Source organism: Triticum aestivum, chromosome 1D (assembly GCF_018294505.1).
Source record: "Triticum aestivum cultivar Chinese Spring chromosome 1D, IWGSC CS RefSeq v2.1, whole genome shotgun sequence".
Classification (NCBI taxonomy): Eukaryota; Viridiplantae; Streptophyta; class Magnoliopsida; order Poales; family Poaceae; genus Triticum; species Triticum aestivum.
In genome coordinates this window covers 430,339,889-430,364,837 of record NC_057796.1, presented here as the reverse complement: position 1 = coordinate 430,364,837, position 24,949 = coordinate 430,339,889, and the positions used below count along the sequence as shown (strand labels likewise).

The window sequence follows — 24,949 nt, the reverse complement described above, 5'->3', positions numbered from 1 at the left end:
TGTCCAGTGTTCCATGCTGGGATTACTTTGGTACCTTCCTACCAAACTTACGGCAAGGTTCACATCAGGTCTGGTACACAGCATGGCATACATAATAGACCCTATGGCCGAGGCATAGGGGATAACACTCATATTTTCTCTATCTTCTGCCGTGGTCGGGCATTGAGCCGTGCTCAATCTCACACCTTGCAATACAGGCAAGAACCCTTCTTGGACTGATCCATATTGAACTTCTTCAATATCTTGTCAAGGTATGTGCTTTGCGAAAGACCAATGAGGCGTCTTGATCTATCTCTATAGATCTTGATGCCTAATATGTAAGCAGCTTCTCCAAGGTCCTTCATTGAAAAACACTTATTCAAGTAGGCCTTTATGCTTTCCAAGAATTATACATCATTTTCCATCAATAGTATGTCATCCACATATAATATGAGAAATGCTACAGAGCTCCCACTCACTTTCTTGTAAACGCAGGCTTCTCCATAAGTCTGTGTAAACCCAAACACTTTGATCATCTCATCAAAGCGAATGTTCCGACTCCGAGATGCTTGCACCAACCCATAGATTGAGCGCTGGAGCTTGCACCTTGTCAGCATTCTTAGGATCGACAAAACCTTCCGGCTGCATCATATACAATTCTTCCTTAAGGAAGCCGTTAAGGAATGCTGTTTTGACGTCCATTTGCCATATCTCATAATCGTAGAATGCGGCAATTGCTAACATGATTCGGACGGACTTCAGCTTCGCAACGGGTGAGAAGGTCTCATCGCAGTCAACCCCTTGAACTTGTCGATAACCCTTAGCGACAAGCCGAGCTTTATAGATGGTAACATTACCATCCGCGTCTGTCTTCTTCTTAAAGATCCATTTATTTTCTCGCCGATCATCGGGCAAGTCTGTCAAAGTCCATACTTTGTTTTCATACATGGATCCTATCTGGGACTGCATGGCTTCAAGCCATTTGTTGGAATCTGGGCCCGCCATCGCTTCTTCATAGTTCGAAGGTTCACCGTTGTCTAACAACATGATTTCCAGGACAGGGTTGCCATACCATTCTGGTGTGGTACGTGTCCTTGTGGACCTACGAAGTTCAGTAGCAACTTGATCTGAAGTACCTTGATCATCATCATTAACTTCCTCTCTAGTCGGTGCAGGCACCACAGAAACATCTTCCTGAGCTGCGCTACTTTCCGGTTCAAGAGGCGGTACTTCATCAAGTTCTACTTTCCTCCCACTTACTTCTTTCAAGAGAAACTCTTTCTCCAGGAAGGACCCGCTCTTGGCAACGAAGATCTTGCCTTCGGATCTGAGGTAGAACATATACCCAATGGTTTCCTTAGGGTATCCTATGAAGACGCATTTTTCCGACTTGGGTTCGAGCTTTTCAGGTTGAAGTTTCTTGACATAAGCATCGCATCCCCAAACTTTTAGAAACGACAGCTTAGGTTTCTTCCCAAACCATAATTCATATGGTGTCGTCTCAACGGATTTAGACGGTGCCCTATTTAAAGTGAATGTGGCTGTCTATAAAGTGTATCCCCAAAATGATAGCGGCAAGTCGGTAAGAGACATCATAGATCGCACCATATCCAATAGAGTGCGATTACAACGTTCGTACACACCATTACGCTGAGGTGTTCCAGGCGGCGTGAGTTGTGAAACAATTCCACATTTCCTCAAGTGCGTACCAAATTCATGACTCAAATATTCTCCCCCATGATCTGATCGTAAGAACTTTATTTTTCTATCACGTTGATTCTCTACCTCACTCTGAAATTCCTTGAACTTTTCAAAGGTCTCAGACTTGTGTTTCATTAAGTAGACATACCCATATCTACCTAAGTCATCAGTGAGGGTGAGAACATAACGATAGCCACCGCGAGCCTCAACGCTCATTGGACCGCACACATCAGTATGTATGATTTCCAATAAGCTGGTTGCTCGCTCCATTGTTCCGGAGAAGGGAGTCTTGGTCATTTTGCCCATGAGGCATGGTTCGCACGTGTCAAATGATTCGTAATCAAGAGACTCCAAAAGTCCATCTGCATGGAGCTTCTTCATGCGTTTGACACCAATGTGACCAAGGCGGCAGTGCCACAAGTATGTGGGACTATCATTATCAACCTTACATTTTTTTGGTATTCACACTATGAATATGTGTAACATCACGTTCGAGATTCGATAAGAATAAACCATTGACCAGCGTGGCATGACCATAAAACATATCTCTCATATAAATAGAACAACCATTATTCTCGGATTTAAATGAGTAGCCATCTCGCATTAAACGAGATCCAAATACAATGTTCATGCTCAAAGCTGGCACTAAATAACAATTATTGAGGTTTAAAACTAATCCCATAGGTAAATGTAGAGGTAGCGTGCCGACGGCGATCACATCGACCTTGGAACCATTCCCGACGCGCATCGTCACCTCGTCCTTTGCCAGTCTCCGCTTATTCCGCAGCTCCTGTTTTGAGTTACAAATATGAGCAACCGCACAGGTATCAAATACCCAGGAGCTACCACGAGTACTGGTAAGGTACACATCAATAACATGTATATCACATATACCTTTGGTGTTGCCGGCCTTCTTGTCCGCTAAGTACTTGGGGCAGTTTCGCTTCCAGTGATCGTTTTCCTTGCAATAAAAGCACTCAGTCTCAGGCTTGGGTCCATTCTTTGGCTTCTTCCCGGCGGCTTGCTTACCGGGCGCGGCAACTCCCTTGCCGTCCTTCTTGAAGTTCTTTTTACCCTTGCCTTTCTTGAACTTAGTGGTTTTATTCACCATCAACACTTGATGTTCCTTTTTGATCTCCACCTCCGCTGATTTCAGCATTGAATATACCTCTGGAATGGTTTTCTCCATCCCTTGCATATTGAAATTCATCACAAAGCTCTTGTAGCTAGGTGGAAGCGACTGAAGGATTCTGTCAACGACCGCGTCATCCGGGAGATTAACTCCCAGCTGAGACAAGCGGTTGTGCAACCCAAACAATTTGAGTATGTGCTCGCTGACAGAACTATTCTCCTCCATCTGACAACTGTAGAACTTGTCGGAGACTTCATATCTCTCAACCCGGGCATGAGCTTGGAAAACCATTTTCAGCTCTTGGAACATCTCATATGCTCCGTGCTGCTCAAAATGCTTTTGGAGCCCCGGTTCTAAGCTGTAAAGCATGCCGCACTGAACCAGGGAGTAATCATCACTACGCGACTGCCAAGCGTTCATAACGTCTTGAGTTGCTGGGAAAACGGGTGCTTCACCTAGCGGTGCTTCTAGGACATATGCTTTCTTGGCAGCTATGAGGATGATCCTCAAGTTCCGGACCCAGTCCGTATAGTTGCTACCATCGTCTTTCAGCTTGGTTTTCTCTAGGAACGCGTTGAAGTTGAGGGCAACATTAGCATGGGCCATTTGATCTACAAGACATATTGCAAAGATTTTAGAATAAGTTCATGATAATTAAGTTCATCTAATCAAATTATTTAATGAACTCCCACTCAGATAGACATCCCTCCAGTCATCTAAGTGATACATGATCCGAGTCGACTAGGCCGTGTCCGATCATCACGTGAGACGGACTAGTCATCATCGGTGAACATCTTCATGTTGATCGTATCTGCTATACGACTCATGTTCGACCTTTCGGTCTCTTGTGTCCCGAGGCCATGTCTGTACATGCTAGGCTCGTCAAGTCGACCTAAGTGTTTTGCTTGTGTAAATCTGGCTTACAACCGTTGTATTCGAACGTTATAATCTATCACACCGGATCATCACGTGGTGCTTCGAAACAACGAACTTTCGCAATGGTGCACAGTTAGGGGTAACACTTTCTTGAAATTTTATGAGGGATCATCTTATTTATGCTACTGTCGTTCTAAGCAAATAAGATGTAAGAACATGATAAACATCACATGCAATCAAATAGTGACATGATATGGCCAATATCATTTTGCTCCTTTTGATCTCCATCTTCGGGGCGCCATGATCATCATCGTCACCGGCATGACACCATGATCTCCATCATTGTGTCTTCATGAAGTTGTCTCGCCGACTATTACTTCTACTACTATGGCTAACGGTTTAGCAATAAAGTAAAGTAATTACATGGCGTTATTCAATGACATGTAGGTCATACAATAAATTAAGACAACTCCTATGGCTCCTGTCGGTTGTCATACTCATCGACATGCAAGTCGTGATTCCTATTACAAGAACATGATCAATCTCATACATCACATATATCATTCATCACATCCTTTTGGCCATATCACATCACACGGCATATGCTGCAAGAACAAGTTAGACATCCTCTAATTGTTGTTGCAAATTTTTACGTGGCTGCTATAGGTTTCTAGCAAGAACGTTTCTTACCTACGCCAAAACCACAACGTGATATGCCAATTTCTATTTACCCTTCATAAGGACCCTTTTTATCGAATCCGATCCGACTAAAGTGGGAGAGACAGACACCCGCTAGCCACCTTATGCAACCAGTGCATGTCAGTCGGTGGAACCTGTCTCACGTAAGCGTACGTGTAAGGTCGGTCCGGGCCGCTTCATCCCACGATGCCGCCGAATCAAGATAAGACTAGTAACGGCAAGTAAATTTACAAAATCGACGCCCACAACAACTTGTGTTCTACTCGTGCATAGAAACTATGCATAGACCTAGCTCATGATGCCACTGTTGGGGATCGTTGCAGAAATCAAAAAAATTCCTACGCATCACCAAGATCAATCTATGGAGTAACTAGCAACGAGAGAGAGGGGAGTGCATCTTCATACCCTTGAAGATCGCGAAACAGAAGCGTCGCAAGAACGCGGTTGGAGGAGTCGTACACGTAGCGATTCAGATCGCGGTCGATTCCGATCTTAGCGTCGAACAACGGCACCTCCGCATTCAACACACGTGCAGCCCGGTGACGTCTCCCGCGCCTTGATCCAGCAAGGAGGAGGGAGAGGTTGGGGAAGACAACTCCAGCAGCAGCACGACGGCGTGGTGGTGTTGGAGCAGGGTGGTACTCCGGCAGGGCTTCGCCAAGCACCGCGGAAGGAGGAGGAGGTGTTGGAGAGGGGAGGGCTGCGCCTTGGATGTGGTCCGGCTGCCCTCCCACCTCCCCTCTATTTATAGGGGCAAGGGAGAGGGGGGGCGGACCCTCCAGATGGATCTAGAGGGGGGCGGCGGCCAAAGGGGGGTTGGCTTGCCCCCCAAGCCAAAGGGGGCGCCCCCTTTAGGGTTTCCCCAAACCCTAGGCGCATGGGCCCTAGGGGGGTTTGGCGCCCAGCCCACCTAGGGGCTGGTTCCCCTCCATATTCAGCCCATAGGGCCCTCCGGGGCAGGTGGACCCTCCCGGTGGACCTCCGGAACCCTTTCGGTGGTCCCGGTACAATACCGATAAACCCCCGAACACTTCCGATGACCGAATAAGGACTTCCCATATATAAATCTTTATCTCCGGACCATTCCGGAACTCCTCGTGACGTCCGGGGTCTCATCCGGGACTCCGAACAACATTCAATAACCACGTACAAACTTTCCCTACAACCCTAGCGTCATCGAATCTTAAGTGTGTAGGCCCTACGGGTTCGGGAATCATGCAGACATGACCGAGACATCTCTCCGGCCAATAACCAACAGCGGGATCTAGATGCCCATGTTGGCTCCCACATGTTCCACGATGATCTCATCGGATGAACCACGATGTCAAGGATTTAAGCAATCCCGTATACAATTCCCTTTGTCAATCGGTACGTTACTTGCCCGAGATTCGATCGTCGGTATCCCAATACCTTGTTCAATCTCATTACCGGCAAGTCACTTTACTCGTTCCGTAATACATGATCCCGTGACCAACTACTTAGTCACATTGAGCTCATTATGATGATGCATTACCGAGTGGGCCCAGAGATACCTCTCCGTCATACGGAGTGACAAATCCCAGTCTCGATTCGTGCCAACCCAACAGACACTTTCGGAGATACCTGTAGTGCACCTTTATAGCCACCAAGTTACGTTGTGACGTTTGGTACACCCAAAGCATTCCTACGGTATCCGGGAGTTACACAATCTCATGGTCTAAGGAAATGATACTTGACATTAAAAAAGCTCTAGCAGACGAACTATACGATCTTGTGCTATGCTTAGGATTGGGTCTTGTCCATCACATCATTCTCCTAATGATGTGATCCCGTTATCAATGACATCCAATGTCCATGGTCAGGAAACCGTAACCATCTATTGATCAACGAGCTAGTCAACTAGAGGCTCACTAGGGACATGTTATGGTCTATGTATTCACACATGTATTACGATTTCCGGATAACACAATTATAGCATGAACTAGACAATTATCATGACCAAAGAAATATAATAATAACCATTTTATTATTGCCTCTAGGGCATATTTCCAACAGGGCCAGATCTGGCCTGGCCGGTGGAGAGGCAGGCCGGGCGAGGCGAGCGCTGGGCCGGCCTTACTGCAGGCAGCGGGCGCTGGAGCGGAGCGGCTCGATGCAGAGGAGGTGTCGCCCTCTGCTCGACAGGAAGTAGCGGCGGCTGCGTGGGACTTGTAGCGGGCTCCGGCGACGGCGGAGCTCTGTGAAGAAGATGGCGGCGGCAACAAGAACTTGGCGCGCGGGCGACAGGAGGCAGCGAGGCTTCGGGCAGGCCAGCGGGGTGCTCGAGCGGGACGAGCAGGCAAGCTCCTGCTCGTTGCAGAGGAAGTTGAGGCCGGCGGGAGCGGACTTGGCGACGGCAGCACGGGGCTCCGGCCCGCGAGGGTGCAGACGAGCCAAGGACGGCGCGGATCCAAATCTGGATGGGGCGGCACAGGTCAGCGAGGGAGCACGAGGCCTTGAGGCGGGTACCTGCGGGAAAAGAGGAGAGAGATCGCTCGAGGTGAGGCGGAGGGAGAAGAACCAGAGGAGAACGAAAATGAAAAGAGAGGGGCGGCGAGAGGGGGTCCTGCAGGAGGTGGTCGACGGGGAAGACGGGTATCGGTCGAGGTGGCGATGGAGTCACGGAGGGAGGAGCTCCCTCTCCGGTCGAACCGCAAGACAGCCCCAACGCCACGCCACCGTCCAATCTGCGAACCAGACAGAGAAGCAAGGAAGATGGTCAGGAGCGAGCGAAATAGAAGAGACGAGCGAGAGGCAGAGGGAAGCCACCTGAAGAACGGCGCCGAATCGAGGAGAACGAGCGTTGGCGGCGAGAGAGGTCGTCGGCGAGAGAAGAGGGGATCCAGAGAAAAAGGGCGAATGGGAGCACGAAGGGGCAAGCCGGTGCCCTCCCCCACCTCATCCACGCACGGGCCAACCACACCGTCCACCACGCACAAGGCCAAAACGTGAAAAGACGAAAATACCCTCTACGGGGGCACGCTATTTCTTGCGGTGGCACAAGATATTTGCCAGCCCACGCGCCCCATGGCCAAAACACATAGCCACGGTCACTGAACAAGGCGGTCCACACGCCAGAAACCCCACATGCCAGCCAAATACGCTCAAAACAGCAGAGTAAGCGAAAACCCAGGGAAACGGTGACTTTCATTGCGACAGGAGCAACGAATCGATCCGACGGCGCAGGTCATCCCGGAAACCCATCAAGCAGTTCGATCCAACTAATCGCTGAGAACGCTCAGGTTTCGATCCGTCTCATGTTTCTGGATGGGGTACAGTACTGCTCTTTCCTGCCGGCCGGTGAGTCTGTCCCCCCTTCTGCTTGGATGGATGTGAAAAGAAAAGAGAGCATCCACCTGTGCCAGTGCCACTAGTGTAGGAGCGCAGGAATAGTGAATGGTGTGACACACCTGACTCGTAGGCACGGGACCTGGCTAGCTCGTGCTCTCGGAAACTACCACGTAATTAAAGGAATCTCCAGCTAATGGTAGGAGTAGCTAGATTTCCTTTTCTGAGTCTGAGACCACTTGCATGCCACTTGATTTTCGCTGTTCTTGGTAGTGGCAGAGAACTAAAATCAGTTTTTGTGGGTTCCAAGTAGCACTTCATACTAGTGTGTGTGTGTGCGTGTGTGTATGAAAAGGAACAAAATCTTGCCTTATCTCATCGATAAAGAGAAGAGAATCGTTCGCTTAATTAACGGAAAATAGACGAAAGCCGTCACAATCATCCACCAAATGGGCCATACAAAGCCAACCTCGCTATCCACACGAAGCGCACACACGCCATCAAGAAGAGAAGACCGCCGTCGAGGTTGCCATTCAGCGTCATCGTCATCGCTCCTCCACGAGCGAGTGACTCTGACTTCAGCCTAAACTGCCATCGACGAAGTCGTTGTCGCCGCAACAGATGCTAGAGCTCATGTCGATCCATGCCAAACAGTTGACCACCCACGCCAGCGGCTAGACAGCTCCGACACTAATGATGAACATCGTAGGAGAAAAAAAAAGCAAAGGTCGCGCCGACCAGGCCTGCAGCTAGCCATCCATCTCATGTCATTGTCACGACCGGTTTTTTTTGGGATATAAATTCCCAGAAAAACGGCCTGTGTGCTCACCAGCCCCAGGATTACTGTTAGCTGATGAGACACCAACTTGATACAAGAATTCCAAGCAAGTACATAAATATGTAGTACAAGACCATTGTGGCCTAGGGTACAACATTTGGTTTCTAATGGTTGAGGGCGGAAGCGATTGGGTACATCTGCGTCTATGGGACTCCATTTCCCACAAGAACAGCTGACCAGGATAACTCCTATCTTCGCGAGGCTGCACACGTCAACACGTAGGCTCCGAGGTCGTCACCGCGATGCATACCTCCACGCAAGGCAATCTGGCCAAGACAATAGCCAGGGACAAGCCAGTGAGTACGTTTGAATGTACTCGCAAATATTAAGAACACGGGTATAATATATCTAACATACTCCAGATTTAATAGTCGATCATACATCCGTCACGAAAATATACGAGAAGCCATGATGCACACATATGGATAAAAATATACCAAAATAAAATACTGGGTGCCAAACGAGTGTCTGAATGACTCCTCGAGCGGAAAATGCAGAAATAATAATACTGGTGCCAAACGAGTGTCTGAATGACTCCTCGAGCGGAAAATGCAGAAATAATAATACTGGTGCCAAACGAGTGTTTGAATGACTCCTCGAGCGGAAAATGCAGAAATAATAATACTGGTGCCAAACGAGTGTCTGAATGACTCCTCGAGCGGAAAATGCAGAAATAATAATACTGGTGCCAAACGAGTGTCTGAATGACTCCTCGAGCGGAAAATGCAGAAATAATAATGCCGCAGTCGGGCGTCGGGGCGACACCACATAAAGGGCTTATAAAAGATAAATGAACAACAAGCATGCCGCAGTCGGGCGTCTGAGCGACACCACAGAAAGGGCTTATACGAGAATAATCACAGTGAATATCCAGGAGGTAGAACCATCCCAGGGATACTCAATAAAAATGCATGATATAAATGGTTAGTCCAAAACAATAAAGATCACAATACATATGTGCCATAATCATAAACAATATTTAGTACAGTCGTTTCTCCATCCGAAAACCGATAATTCAGTCAAGTCGTATCTCCATCCGAATACCGTGACTGAGCTCTAGTTAAACCGTTCTCCATCCGAATACCGTTACAGAGTTCTAGTCAAATCGTTCTCCATCCGAATACCGTTATCAAGATTCAACTCACACTGTGGTCTTTACTCAAGAACAAGACTATCCAACAGGATATATCCTCTGCAGAGGGAGTACCATTTTCCACGAGTAACGGGATTACTCAGTCCCTCGGGACTAATTCCGTCTACGGTCTTTTGGTTGAAAACACGCCTGACCTGCACACACCAGCTTAACTCACCAGTGCCTGGAATCACCCACGACACCTGCCAAGCAAAACTCTAAGTGGGGAGGCTACAACCTCGACGTAGCATGGGATCACAAAATTTATACCGCGCGCAAACTGGGGAAGCTATCCCCTTCGGCTACAACCGAAAACACCCATGCCCCCGGACCGAATGACAGGCTTTAATCCGTGGCCACGGGACCTTCATCACGGCCTCTCTGTACGGTGTGTGCTTTGGAAAGGGGTTGACAACCTACTGAACCATACCCTGTCCCCTGCAGGGACAAGTGGTGGTACCGACAAAAGGAAGCTACTGAACAAGACTCGGTCTACAACCGACTCAGGTGATCCAAGTATCCACCAACAATATTACCACTAGTGAAATAAATCACCACTCCTCGAGCCTCACCATGCTATGCCGGGCATACTCGTCACAACGAGGGATTAGGGACAAGCTCGTGTCTACCCAAGACCACGACTTTCCCGCTTCCTACCGGTGTGCAAGAGAAGCTCACGAGGGCGATCCAAATCCTCAGGGTATCCATTGCTGGCCACAAACAACTCCAAAGTGCACTCATGCACGAGACTACATCGATACATAAACTGTCACATATATTCCAAGTCAAAAGGTGCTGTGATCGTATCCAAACACCACAACAAATATTATGCCAGAGTTCAGAAATGCTTGCCTTCAAAAGTATGCAAAGGATGCACTTAGTGAAAGCTTTCCTCTTCCTCCAAAAATCCTATTTTGCAAAATACACAAATACAAATATTTCAAACACAGTACCAAAACCTGTCTCAAATATTTTTTAAATAAATCTTAAAATAAACTAGATGAAATTTGAGAGAGGTAGGAAAAAGAATCAACTCATTTGGAGTTTTATTTTAAAAGTTATAGCCAGTCAAAGTTTGGTCAACTCTGTTTTTAAATAAAACCAGAAAAAGGAAAACGTTTCAGCAGAAATACGCTTTCGCAGCAGAGAGACGTACGCGGGGGTTTGCGCCTCCACTTAAACAGAGAGAGGGCGCTGCGCGGGTCGCTGACAGTGGGTCCAGAGGGCCCACTAGTCAGGTTTGACTGGTCTCCCTCTCCCTCCCTTTCCTGTGCCCGAACGGTGGCGAGGCTCCGGCGATCGCCGGCGACAGACGGCGGCTCCTCGAGGGCACCCAAGGGCGGGAATGGGACGGCAAGACCGAGGCGGTCCCCGGGGTGGTTGCTGGGTCGACGGAGGTGGCAGGAATCGCCGGCGGCGAGCTCCGCGGCGGGGGAAAGCTACGGTGGTGAAGTGACTTAGGTGCTCCGGTGGTCTCCGACCGAGCTTGGGTAGCTGGGCAGCACCGCATGGACTAGACGAAGCTACTGGTGGCGTTGGATTGGCGAAAGGGTGGCCGGCGGCGACGAATCGCGCTGGGGCTTAGCAGCGGCCGAGCTGGCCGGAGTTGAGGGAGACGGCCACTACAGGTCGATCTACTGCTAGGGGAGCTCTACGGGGAGTGTCTGAAGTCGCGTGAGTGCTCGGAGGGGCTCGGGGACCCTTTATATAGCGTGACGAGGCTGGCTCCACGGCGGCAGAAGATAAGATCGCCGGCGACCACTTTCCTGTAGTTGCAGGGCATCGTGGCGGCGACGAACACGTTCCGACGAGCGGGGGGATAAGCACGGCCTGTGCTCCGGGGCAGCTGTCGTGCGCTGGTGGCTTGGGCGGCGCCGTCCGCGGCGGAATCCACTGCCGACGCCGGCGTGCCGCCAAGGGCGCGGCCAGCGGTGCAGCAGGACGCCAGAGGGATCGTGGAGCAGGGAGGGCGGCTAGTGCACGTCTCAGCGATGCAGAGGGAGCCAGGGTCGGGTCGCGTCGAGTGGCAGTGCGGCGTGTCGGGGTAGTGCGCGCGCGTGCAAAACGTGCGCTCTGGGCGCGCCCAGAGCACGCACGGCACCTGTTCGACGCAATGCCAGCGCGCTCTAGAGCTCGAGGGTGGAGCTGGCACTGCACAGGATGGAGGTAGGGGTAGCAAGGCACTCTGTGGACAAGGTGTAAAGGTTAGGGGTTCAAGTCCACAGTGCAAACCAGAAAGCTTGCCAAAAGTGGCTGTGCACTCCAGGTGTTCGACAGAATGCCAGATGCACATAGGCAATTCTTGGAGTGGCCAAAAACTCCAGATCAGTGTCTCTCTAGGTGCAGGAGATGATGGCAAGGTTAGTTTGGCAAAGACAGAAAGTTGATAGTGCAAGTTTTGCAAAACACCAGTTTTGGGCAGAAAGCAAAGCGGTTTAGAACATGCACTTCAAAATCTCCAATGAGCCCAATCTCCTGGACTTAAGAGTTTGGTAGGGAGGGCTACAATCAGGAGAAAGCTCAGGGTCACTAGAGCAAGGAAAAATATGGTTGCAGTACAAATCACCAATTTGGACCAGAATGCAAAAGAGGTTGATCCACTCAAATTTTCCAAAGAACATCATTGGGTTTTTGCTTGAAGATGAATTGTATGCATCCACTGTCATCTCCAAACACTTGGAAGAATTTTTGAAGAAATATTTAAATGGGTTGTAGTGCAAAAGTGCCTACTGGACCAGATTGGAAAAATTGGTGTAGAAGCTCAAAATCTCCAATGGCCAGAAGGTATCTTTGCATAAAAGTGATGTGGAAACATCACATGACATCCCCAAATTTTGGTGGAATTTTTAAAAGCATTTATCAAATGGTTGTAGTGCAAATAGGCCCCAAATGCAAAAGGAATCATTTTAAAGAAAGAAAGCTTTTTGAATAAATAAATCTTGCAACATTTGAATCCACTGAAAAAATATTTGTTTTATTATAGAGAGAAATCAAGTCCAATAATACCTTGAAGGTTTTTCCACTAGAGGCAAAAATCCAAAAACCACAAGAGGCAAGACTTGACAAAAATGGAAAAGTTTTATTTCCTGGCAATATTTTAATAAATAAAACAAGGTCAAAATTTTGGGGTGTCACAGTCATCGTCACCACCAGGGCCCCTCCACTGCAGCTTCGAGTTCACAACGACGCAACAAAGGCACGGGATACCTCTCGAACATGCCGGAGAGAACTGACTATTAAAACTCTGCAAGTATCCAGCTCCGCACGCCACTGCCATTGTTGGCAAACCAGCCACCATGCCAACAGATCCAGGGTCGCTCCCCAGCATCCCCACACCAAGCAAGCAACCACCAACATCGACAACCGAGCCGGCACCTGAATGATGCCTTGAAGAAGAGCCACGACGCAAAGTGTGTCGCTTGCGTCACCATCGTCCGTTCCAAGAGATGGAACAAGGGTTTCCATGTTGCCCGGAAGGGGTGGACAAAAGCCTCCCAGCAGCAACGCCTCCAAGGAGGTTTGCGGCTCCCAAGGGCATCACTGTTGCCGGCTCCGGTCAAGCCGGAGCTAGATTTTCACCACAAGATGCCAAAACGTCCACCCCAAAGCAACGGTGAAAGACACCTGCAGCCAGCTTACTCGCCACCCAGTCAACTCGCAAGAACCAGAAGCACCAGACTACCGTCGCCACCAACATCACCATGCTGAGTTGATGAGCAGAGCCGCATGAGAGGCAGGGCCCCCGCGGGTGCCAGATCCAGCCGCACCCAGCTAGTCCTGGCGACCACTCACACGCTGCAGCACCCCAAACTCCAGCCAGAGCACAAAGACGCAGACCAGAGCCGCTGCCAAGCCGTAGGAGCCAATGCCCGTAGCCAAAGCCCGCCCCGAGCACCGCCAAGTTGCAGACGTCGTGCCTCCAGATCGGGCAACCGCAGCAGCCGCCGCAAAGTTCCGGTGCCGCCTCCCCGGTATCCACGCGCCGCCGGCAGAGCATATAGAATCACAAATGTGCAATTCGCCTTCGCGTCGCTCCTCCCTCCTCTCCCCTTGCCGCTGTTGGGCGACGCCGGCAGGGCCCCTTTCTCTCGTGCGACGAGGGTGCCGGCTGGTGTGGCGCGTTTGCCCTGGACAACACTAGTGTTGTTTCTTCCTCAATGAGAAGAAGGATGAAAAAACTCTGAGACTACCCACAGTCGGAGTAACATAGGTAGTAACATCACACATATCTAGGTTAAATAGATGATGTGGCATGCAATAAATAAATAAAGAGATGAAAGTGGTAACATAGCTAGTTACTACTAGTATGAGTAACATCACACATATCAAGGCAAGATGTGTCTATAGCCTAATAAATGAAGTGTTGCATGTTACCATACATATGTTACTCCCCACTATAGAGGTAGTACATAGACTAATAACATGAGCATGTTACTAGTCTATGTTACTACCCATTGTGGCTAGTCTGATTCTATGCACTCTGTCCAAAATTAACTATGCTCACCAGTAGGGTGGACCAGTAGCACTAGTGGTGGCAGGTAGGGTCGGCATGCACGACTGCCACAAAGGAAAAGACAATGTCCGGCTACTGAATGCATGAAGAGCCGCGCTTCAGTTCGGCTTCGGTCGAATCATCGACACGGACAGCCGGATGGACGGACCATATCATACGGGTAATTGGATTGGATTGGACGTACGTGATTAGCCGGACTATTACTAGTATAGTAAGTAAAACCCTATCTCCATCTTGCCTAAACAGAAAAAAACAACCTATGTCCATCTCTTCCTCCTCCTCCCCCGCCGTCGCCGCACACGCTCTTCTCGTTTTCTCTTGTTCGTTCTGGCTCAGGCTCACCGGCCCGATTCGTCCATGGCTGTTGATTTCTCCCACCGGTGTAGCAAGCTCACCTTGCTCAGGCTCAGGTATGGCAAGTTTTTTGTTCTCCCCTCGACCGATTGATTCCCTTACCCGGCCGCATCGTTGCCGATTACTTAACGTGTGTTCTACTAGATCTGATTACCAGACGACCTATGAAGCTGCTGAGTGCCTCGATCTGCTCTGCTCCTAGTCACCTGGTGACACGGCCGGCCGCCCGGCAGATGTTTCCTCCTGATCTCCGATAATGGTGCACCGAGGTATGCTGCACATCTTGGTTTCTTGTTTTCCCCCTCTCTTCATTACCATAACTTCTCACTGGTTTTCCCTTGGATCTGTCTAGTTCATGTCTCCGGGCTGGCGCCCCGATCCATCCATGGATATATGTTGGTCTTCTCGGGATGGATGGCGATGCACGCGCTAGCCTTGCTGCCCAACGGCTGGTGAACGCCGCTGCCGCCGGCCGGCCGTACCTTGCTTGTTGCCATCTCGCGACTGGCCGTTTCTGATGTTTCCTTCTGATCTCCGACGATGTACCGAGCATCCACATGACAAGGTTATGCCGCATCTCTTAGTTTTCTGTTTTTTTCCCTCTGTTCATCACCATAACCTCATTGTTTGTAGTCAGTAGTCAGTCAGTCAAGATCCATCTATGGATCACCTGCCTCGTGTCTCCACTCTCAAGCACAGTCAAGGAATCGGAAATGTACTTATGTTAGGCTAAATTCCCATATTACTCCGTCCGCCCCCATTCGTAGGGTGTAATCTTCCAGTTGCGCCACCTCTCTGCTCGATCTGTTTGTAGTCAGTCAAGATCCATCTATGGAGAGTCCAGGAGCGAAAATCATTTCAATGTTGCCAAGGGTCCATACCTCCCTGCGTCTAGAGCCTAACACATGAAATCGTGTAGAGACATTGGTTTGGCACAATACAAGGTTAATTTTCCTGGTTATTATGTAATTCTTCGTATTAAGTTTGCACTGTTGATACTCTTTAGTACATCATGCTGCTATATTCATACTCTTTAGTATAAACGAGTCCCAGCTCTAGTGTGTGATGTCCCCGTAGTAGCACGGCCACAGGATCGACCCCTTCGCCTGCATATGACCAGCACATTTTCCGGTCGGAGTCGAGGGGGAGAGAGGGGTTTGGCCCTTCCCTGCTGTATATATCTGTAGCTCGTTTCCTTCCCTAGTGGAGTTTGGCGTTATAATCCCATAACCAGATTTTATCCAGTGTGTCCCGTGGTATACAATGCAGTTCTACACCCCTCTCGTTCCCTTCTTTTTGCACTTATATGTGGCTAAATTCCGACATTGCTCTGCCCCGTCCCAATTCCTACACTCGCGTCACCCACAAGGGGAGAACATTAGCGAAAATCGTTTCCCATGTTACCCCAGAAAAATCACATGCAGCAAATCTCGCTCGAAGAGATTGCCTCCTTCCTGTTTGCATGTCGCGCCCTCCATTGCCCTTGCATTCTCACACGGGCCAGCAATGTTGGCAAGGGCAATGCAAAACGGTGCCCTGCCACCGAGCAATCGTCATGTCCCCAGCACAAAATGGTAGGACCAGCGAAGGCAACAATTTTCCAAGGAGGAGCGCCGTCTTGATTTATTGGCAGCTAAAAGTTCTTCAGCATTGTGCACACATAGCTGGAGGTCCACATGTGTCGCACCATCGTCGGGACCCACATGCAGGGTAGAACTAACCAAAACCCTAATTTACTAGATGTACAGAGATGCAAGAAGTCTTGATCGTTCGATCAAGTGACCCGGAGGCATCATTGGCTATCCACACCTCCTCTGCCCCGAGTCATGTACACCCTCCGGTCCTTTTTACTATGCATATTAGATAAGTCTTTGACGAAATTTATATTAAAAATCATCAACATCTACTATTAAACCTGTGAATAGTTTCAAATCCAGATTAAAACCAGCCCAAACCACATGACTTTCCTCCAACAAACCAATCCAATCCAATCCAAATATTGAGGTCTAGAAGCCAGACCGGACCAAACTAGTTGTATTTTCCATCCAAACCAATCCAAACTGTTTCACTTTTTTAGATTAAAATCCATAGTTAGAAACCATGGACAAGCTGCTGCGTTATTACGTGAAGCTTTTGGTCACTTGCTTCGCCGTCTATGCGCTTAATGGAGAGACACACGGCCTTGATGCTGCTTGTCGCCGGGCGTACACTTAATGAAGAGAGAGATGACACACCATCAGCCACTCGCCGCCGGCGGCCGGCCTGCCGCCGCCACCAAGGAGGGGGCTGCTGCCATGAGCAGGGAGCCATCGCTGCTAGATGGGACATCCAGATGGAGGCGGGCGGAGGAAAACACGGCGGCCGGATCTCGAGCAGGCAGCCGGCGGCAACGGCGACCCCAAATCCTAGCGGCTAGCGTGTGGAAGATGGCCGTCTGATGCGCTGGTCTCGCATACAGTGGTCGCTGATTTGTTCCTGAGACCATGGATCGAAACGATTTGAGACCAATTGGTCTGTGTCCAGCCCGATCCAATCCAGTCCAACTAGTATTAAAGCCCAAACCAGACCAGATTACATTAGGGCCTCAGACCATTTAAACCAATCCAAAGACAATCCACTAGAAAACCAAACTAAAACTTAGGTTTCAACCCAAACCATTCTCAGGCTTATCTACTATACCAAATAACTATAATATGAAAAATATATTCTATGATGGATGTAATGATAGTGATTTTGCATTATGAATGTCAATACTTTTGTATAAACATGGTTGAACTTCAATGACTTTGAATTTGGACAAATCTAGTACTCGGAGTAAAAAGGAATGGAGGAAATACCAATTTCCATGGTTAGGTTGGAGCTGGAATAACATGTTGCTTAGAGCTGCATTGAGCATCGAGTGTTGATCCTACGATGGCATTGGCGATGTCCAGGAAGAGTCAGATGGGTTGGAGTAGACCATGAGATAGGCCTATGTCGGAGCACCGGAAAGGTGGGCATCACATCGCCCGACGCTGGGTGGGTGGGGAGAACCCATGGGCCGCGCCACGCCTCCCTCGTTGCCTTTTCTTTTGCACTTATATGTGGCTTAATTCCAACATTGCTCCGTCTGTCCCCATTCATAGGGTGTAAGAGCATCTCTAGTAGATCCTGCAAACCACGGTTTTCGTTTACTGTATCCCGTAAATTAATTTTGTGGTTCGGCGGTCACCGAGACAGAACAGATCCCATAAACAAACTCAAACACACACACAACATATTCAGACTAGTAGTTCGCGCCACTTGAACATCACCGAAATTCATACTTAAAACATAGTTCATACTAGCATAAACGAAAATTAAACTAGATCTGCTCGTCAATACCATCACCGGACTTCCCGCCGCGAGGTGGTGCTCCATTAGTGTGTTGGAGAGCATGAAGGTAAGGTCGTATTCCTTTCTCAACGCCGGCACTCGCGCCGCTGCAGCTTCCTTCCCGGCGGTGGCCGTCTACTTTGCGCCGAACCACGTTCGCTCCATCGCCCAGGGTCGCTGGATCGCGGGCGAGAAGATCCGGTCGAGGCGATCGAATTTGGTCCACGCCCGCCGGTCGGAGTTGCGGGACAGAGCGTTGCGCTTCCGCGCCTGTTCCTTGCGCCACTCCTGCACCGGCGGGCGGAGGGAGGAGTTCCCGGCCTCATTGTCATTGCAGTGCTTGCGACGGGATCACCGCCATGGTTGACAAACCCCCCCCTCGGCCACCCCTTCCGGCACCCACGCACGACATCAAGGCTCCATTCCGATGGCCACGCACGCCGCAAAAGGCTGCCGGAGGAGAGGGGTTTGTCCACGAAGGAGAGGGGATTTGCGGCGGAGGCGATAGGGGAAATGAAGGACGGGAACCCTAAAATCCCCTCGCTTCTAGTATATGTCGCAGATTCGAGGAAGGTTTACGGGCCTACCGTAAAAGTTTTATGGGCCGGGCCATTTTTACAAGACCTGTTTGGGCCGAGTTTTTTGCGCGTACCGTAAATCCGCAGAAAAAACACGGCCCAGCGAGCTTTTACGGGATCTGCTAGAGATTGTAGAAGACATAATGCATCTTGATTGTGCTAATTTTTTTTGTCTAGTTTGCTCCTGTCTGCTCCCTCATGTTGTCTAACACCCCTCCTACAATCTTCAATCCTCTCTAGCCTAGCCAAAAAAATCCAACAATATTACCTCTATTTGTGCCAAAGCTCATCGAATCTTGTGAGCGAACCTTTTTTTCCAAGAGCACACTAATCCCCAGCTCACCAGGGTTCAAATCATGGTGCTCATAGGGGTAGGATGTGCGTGCGTGCGTTCATAGGGGTGAGTGTATGCACGTGTATATGAGCGCTTGCGTCTGTACTGTGTTCAAAAAAAATTTACGATAGTAGATATCTTGTGTAGAATATGGTGTCATGGCCATGGGGGTCATACGAAAAGTTTGAGATAGTCTAAAGGGCATATTTCTGATTCCGTTTTGCGCCGCACCCTCTTGTTTCTATGCCGGGGCCAATTAACTGTTTTGCACATCCATGTCATCATTCCCGGTCTATCACATGTGTCTTGTGATTTTGACATATGATATATGTATATGAGAGGTACAATGTATTCTTCACTTGAATTACTTAAAGACTTGATCAACCATGACCTAACATATGGACCCATCATGATCGCATCTTCAAGTTATATTTAATATTCTTCTCTTTAATCATCCTTTCAAGATTTGATCCATCATGGCTCACCTCTTTAGCCCAAGGCACCAGGTCATGTCCTACACCTACCAACAAAGCCGCTTGTCGAATAACGGTGATCACCTCCAAAGAGCAACAACTCCGAACGACTATCCTTGTCGAGGCACCAACCATCCTCGAGTGCCTAAAAAGAGTTGGCAGGTGGATGTCGTGACTCAGACAGACCCAAGAAAGTCATCGTCCTGGGCTCACCTGCGACTGTGTACATAGTGCTCCTGATGAACAATCCAGAACATCAGGGAGCACCAAAGGAATGCTAAAGCCGTGTCTCGACAAACAATGCTCCCAAAAGAGGAACGATCGACAAACGACGATCACCTCCAAAGAGCAACAACTCCAAACGACTATCCTTGTCAACGCACCAACCATCCTTGAGTGCCTAAAAAGAGTTGGCAGGTGGATGGTGTGACTCGGACAACCCCGAGAAAGTCATCGTTTTGGACTCATCTGCGACGGTGTACGTAGCGCTCCTGATGAACAATCCAGAACATCGGGGAGCACCAAAGGAATGCTAAAGCCGTGTCTCGACAAACAATGCTCCCAAAAGAGGAACGATCGACAAACGGCGATCACCTCCAAAAAGCAACAACTCCAAACGACTATCCTTGTCGACGCAACAACCATCCTCGAGGGCCTAAAAGGAGTTGGCAGGTGGATGTCGTGACCCAGACAGCCCCGAGAAAGTCATCGTCTTGGACTCACCTGCGATGGTGTACATAGCGCTGCTGATGAACAATCCAGAACATCGGGGAGCACCAAAGGAATGCTACATAGAACCTCCAAGCCGTGTCTCCACAAACAATGCTCCCAAAAGAGGAAGGACGCTGGCATCAGCTATCCGTAAGTGGACCTAAGGTTTTGCCCGGAGACAACCAACCAAGCAACCAAGTAATAGAGAGCGAGGAGCGGACACACCATAGCGACACCTTCTAAGGAGGGGAACGACACGCGGAGGCTGGCACCGACCGGTCAGCGTATTAATTTGTACTCCCTCCGTTCATAAATATAAGTCTTTTTTAGAGATTCCATTCCTATATAGACTACATACGGAGAAAAAATAAGTTTTAAAAATATGTCTGTATACATCTGAATGTAGTCCATGTTGAAATCTCTAGAAAGACTTATATTTAGAAACAGAGGGAGTATTAAGCATGGTTAAACTTCTCAAATAATAAGTGCCACAAGTTTCAAAAAAAAAAAGTGCCACACGTGTGGCACGAAGCATTCAGGCCCTGACATTTTTTACAAATAGAAGTTGCCATCCGAAAAGAAGAAAAAACAAACGTATGTTACTTTCACTATGAGTAGTCTCAAACTCAATGGTCAAACTCAAAGATGAATAAAAAAAAAATTTAGGGGAGCACATCGTTTGTCGAGAAGAGAAGAAGAAGCATGAAGAGGTGGGCTTAAAGTGGATGATGGGCCGGTGGGCGATAAAAAGAATGAATAGCTCGTCCGCTTCAGTGTGGTGAGCGTTGGTGGTGGCGGCGCAGCGCAGCGCAGGGAAAGGAAGCAAGAAGAAGGGCGACGAACCCTAGCTCTGGTCGGACGGAATCCCCTGTCCTAGCTAGATCCACAGGTGAGAGCAGCAAGATGAGTCCCCCCTATGCGTCTGGTTGGTGCAGATGCAGGCCAACTCACTCTGACACTTGTCCGAATCTCCCCTCCCTCTTTTGCAGGTGAAGCTGATGGCTGCTGTGCTCCGATCCGCGGCGAGGCGGTTGGCCGGCGAGCTGCCGGCGGCTGAGATGGGGCTCCACCGCCTCCCTCTGCACTCCCAGGTAGGGGTCCAAATCCCCATCCCCTGCTGTGACTGTGAAATGGACAGACTGATTTCTGTTTGATTGCTCAACGGATGGTGGTGTTTGCTTGCATTGGTCAATCAGCTCACCCTTTTGCCCAATGGAAGCTCGGTTCTGAGTCCTCTTGTGCTGCAGGCCAATGTTTGGAGCGCCTCATCTGCTCCTCGCTCTGCCCCCTCTTCTCTGACCAAGGCAAGTCAGACACTTGAATTGTCTGTCTGGACTATCTTGAGCATCTTGTTAAACATGCACCAGTGCAGTAGTGATCTTTCTTCTCAATATTGTTGACGAAACAGGCTAAGGCGGCGATGGAGAGCGCCATTCGCCCGTCATTCATCCCGCGTCACACAGTGTCCACCTCTTTCGGCCGCGCCGCCTCAAAGCCTCTGTGCAAGTTATGCACACACAGCTCAAGTGTTTTTATTATGTGATTTTGATGCTGGCTGGTCATGTTAGCTTCTTGTTCAAAGCTTGTGCTATAGGGGGACCGATTGATATGGTTCAGCCGTTGTTATGCTAGCGTAGTGCCCTGCTTGTTGTCCATCTAATAGAGTGTTGCATCGTTTAAACCACCACCAACATGCATGACTTGAGGATCGTGCGCCTAACGTCTTTCAGCTTGTCTCCTTTGGATTTGAGGATCGTACAAACCCTGCTCAACATCTTGTTGCATGTACTGTAGTAGTAGTAGTACTAGTTAAATACCACTGATCTTCGTTTTGTTTTATTTGTGGTTTGATGCTGCCTGCTTATCTTAGATGCAGCAGTAATATCTTGAACATCTTGTTACATGTAGCATTCAAGTAATCATCTTTTGTTCTTATTATTCTTGACGAAACAGACCAAGGCGGTGATCGAGAGCACCCTTCTACCACAACTCATCCCGCGCCGCACAATGTCCTCCTCCTCCAGTCGCGCCGCCTCTCAACCAGCCGACAAGGTAACTAACATGATGCCCATGCTCAACTGTATGATGTGGTTTTGGTGCTGGCTAGCTGTCTTTGGCTTGACTGCATGTATTTTCAAAACTTGATACGGTTGCCTGTTGCTATGCTAGCCCAGCGCCCAGGTTTTGTGCTTCCTGCTCATCCAGCAGGGTGCTACAACATGTAAACCACTACTAACATGCTTGATCTGAGGATCGTAGACCCCGCCGAACCTCTTTCATCTTTTCTTCTTTGGGTTTTGTGAGAAACCGTGCTGAACATCCTGTTAGATGTACTGTTGCAGTTAAACACTGGCCTTTGCTTTGATTGTTGACAAACCAGACTAAGGCGGTGATGAAAGCGCCTTCTGTTTTAATTGTGGTTTTGATGTTGGCTGGTTATGTTATACTATTCGTGTTCAATGCGTGTTATATAGGGGCATGGTCTCATGGATGGATTGATATGCTTGCCCTGTTGTTATGCTAGCCTAGGGCCCGTTATCATGTAAATCACTAAGTTGCTTGATCTGAGGCCCTGCCAAACCTCTTTTAGCTTATGTCGTATTGATTGTTTTTACAAACCCTGCTGAACTGTGTTAGATAGATGCCTAGGAATATCGTTTCTGCATCTTTGTGTGCAGTGCATTGCTTACTTAAAATTGGACTGTTGTAAACTGCTGAAACCGTTATTTTTAATTTTATCTTCAGTTTTGGCTTGAGATAGTGGGTCACAGGATGAAAGGTCCGCAGAATCCGTGCCCGATGATTTTCAGAAAGCGAATCAGTGGTGTGGATGCCGACAAGGCTGAAGCAGTCTTCCTGTGAGTATACATCAAGGACCGAGCTGAACTGATGTTAGGTTCTTTTCTGTTTTCCCTGATTGTATTTACTTATGTGTCCATGTAGCGACGTGATGATGATGGCTAAATATGATGGGAATGTTCCACCAAATATGGTATATTCAACTCTGTTTTCTCCTTCTCATTTTGAATGCTTTCATATTCATTTTGCTAACCGCTGTTATGCACCCTTGATGTAGATGAGTAGTCCCGTTCGAGCGTTGCTCCGGAAGGCGCTTATCCGATACATGAAGATTAAGTGGTTTATTAAAGAAATTGCTCTATCTCTCAAGATACGTGTCGTTTTTAAGCTGGGCAAGTTAAACTTTGCCGTCATCTGCGTGTTGCTTTACGTGACATACGGGAGGCCCCTATCTCTGCTCCGGAGGTTCTGGAAGATCCTAAATTCTCAAGGAGGCGATGACTCGGAGTAATCAAGCAGAGAATGCGACTATTGCAGCAATGTAATAGTGATGTTGTGACTAATAATTAAGACAAACATGCTTTTTTTTTGTTATATTTGCCATTGTTGTGTAGTACATGGTTAAACGACCCGTAAATTTTCTGTTGGTGTTATGTCTGTTGTGATTATGATTTCTTGCATGATTGCTTCTGTTCTTTGGGATTCCCTTTATATACATTTCAGTTTAACTTTTTGTGGGAACCAAACACGGGTTAAGCGAGGTAATTCTTTTCTGTTAGTATCGAAATTTACTGACAAGCTGAATGTTGAAATTTTGGTCAATCTGAATGTTTAGAGTGAGATTTTCTGTATCTTTAAACTGAAAGTTCTGATCACTCTGAATGTTGAATTACAGACATTGACAGAGTTCTGAAGGTTGAGATTTTCTGTATCTATTTTTAGAGTGAAATTTACTGACAAGTTGAATGTTGAAATTTTGGTCAGTCTGAATGTTTCAACTGAATGTTTAGAGTGAGATTTTCTGTATCTTTAAACTGAAAGTTCTGATCACTCTGAATGTTGAATTACAGACATTGACAGAGTTCTGAAGGTTGAGATTTTCTGTATCTATTTTTAGAGTGAAATTTACTGACAAGTTGAATGTTGAAATTTTGGTCAGTCTGAATGTTTCAACTGAATGTTTAGAGTGAGATTTTCTGTATCTTTGAACTGAAAGTTTTGGTCACTCTGAATGTTTTAGTCAACTTTTGTATAGATTCAGTACTGTCAAATGTTCCTGTTGCATCATCAATACAAAACTGAATTTTGTACTCCATTCTTGATTTTGACCAAAATGTTCCTGCTGCATCATCTATGCAAAACTGAACTTTGTACTCCATTCCTGATTTTGACCAAAATGTTCCTGCTGCAACATTTCTTGATTTGTCAAACTGAATGTTCCTGCTGCAACATTCAGATTTTGTATATATTTTTTTACGGAGTATAGTTGACAGTATACAGATTTTGTAAACTAATTTAGACAAATGTTTTGGTCATCTCTGAACGTTGAATGTTTTGGTCAATGTCATGCTGCTCCATTTCTTGATTTGACATTGACAGAGTAGACTGAATTTTGACACAGTAGTTAACAGTTAACAGGTGCATTTAGTCCTCTGAACAAATCATGCTCCTACAGAGAGAAACTTCATTTCTCTGTAAACTGACAGTAAACAGATTGATCCTGTAAACAGGAACATTGCCAAGTTTGTTTCTGAACATTTATAACCTAGCAAATTTTAGAATGACTGAATTTTAGGAGTGTCAGATGTTCAGAAAATTTCTTTGAATGTGTGGCGTACACTGCATACTCTGAACATCACACAAGTTTCTTTGAATGTGTGGCAAACACTGCAAATTGGCAGATTTTATACTGCATCTAACTCTGAACCAACAGCTATTTAGTTACACTACATCTAGCTGGCAGGATAATCTGTTGCATGACAAATGGCCAATCAGCATCTTTGTATTATCTCACTGCCGGCCATACTTCATGCCTACTAATAAAGCGAATGAAGCCCATCATTGTGGTTACCAGGCACGAATGTCTTGTTTCCTTCAAGCAGCTCATAACACATGCTTGAAGCTCTTCGCCAGAGAGGACAGTCGGAGCGCCGCCGCGCTGTCCGTCGTT

General features: G+C 48.0%; 1 protein-coding gene across 5 annotated transcripts; it reads left to right on the top strand.

The window, feature by feature from the left end:
* The first annotated feature begins 14,336 nt into the window (after positions 1-14,336).
* On the top strand, positions 14,337-23,447 carry LOC123182638 (uncharacterized). 5 transcript variants are annotated; one of them, XM_044595274.1, is made up of 11 exons: positions 14,337-14,586; positions 14,675-14,799; positions 14,883-15,095; positions 20,647-20,869; positions 20,970-21,071; positions 21,177-21,284; positions 21,389-21,487; positions 21,934-22,032; positions 22,726-22,838; positions 22,924-22,972; positions 23,057-23,447. In XM_044595274.1, the coding sequence occupies exons 5-11, from the start codon at positions 20,979-20,981 to the stop codon at positions 23,288-23,290; spliced, it is 795 nt and encodes a 264-aa protein (XP_044451209.1). In that variant the 5' UTR covers positions 14,337-14,586; positions 14,675-14,799; positions 14,883-15,095; positions 20,647-20,869; positions 20,970-20,978; the 3' UTR covers positions 23,291-23,447. The 5 variants fall into 5 exon arrangements, with proteins under 5 accessions (XP_044451209.1, XP_044451212.1, XP_044451211.1 ...); XM_044595276.1 differs by having other exon boundaries at positions 14,338-14,586; positions 21,228-21,284; XM_044595277.1 differs by lacking the exon at positions 21,389-21,487.
* Positions 23,448-24,949: the final 1,502 nt, after the last annotated feature.

Bases quoted from the DNA above. Each gene is read 5' to 3' on its own strand.
- LOC123182638 (XM_044595274.1), top strand. From the start codon at position 20,979: ATGGCTGCTGTGCTCCGATCCGCGGCGAGGCGGTTGGCCGGCGAGCTG. The intron at 21,072-21,176 runs GTAGGGGTCCAA...TTGGTCAATCAG, and splicing joins GCCTCCCTCTGCACTCCCAG to CTCACCCTTTTGCCCAATGG. The intron at 22,033-22,725 runs GTAACTAACATG...TTTTATCTTCAG, and splicing joins CCTCTCAACCAGCCGACAAG to TTTTGGCTTGAGATAGTGGG.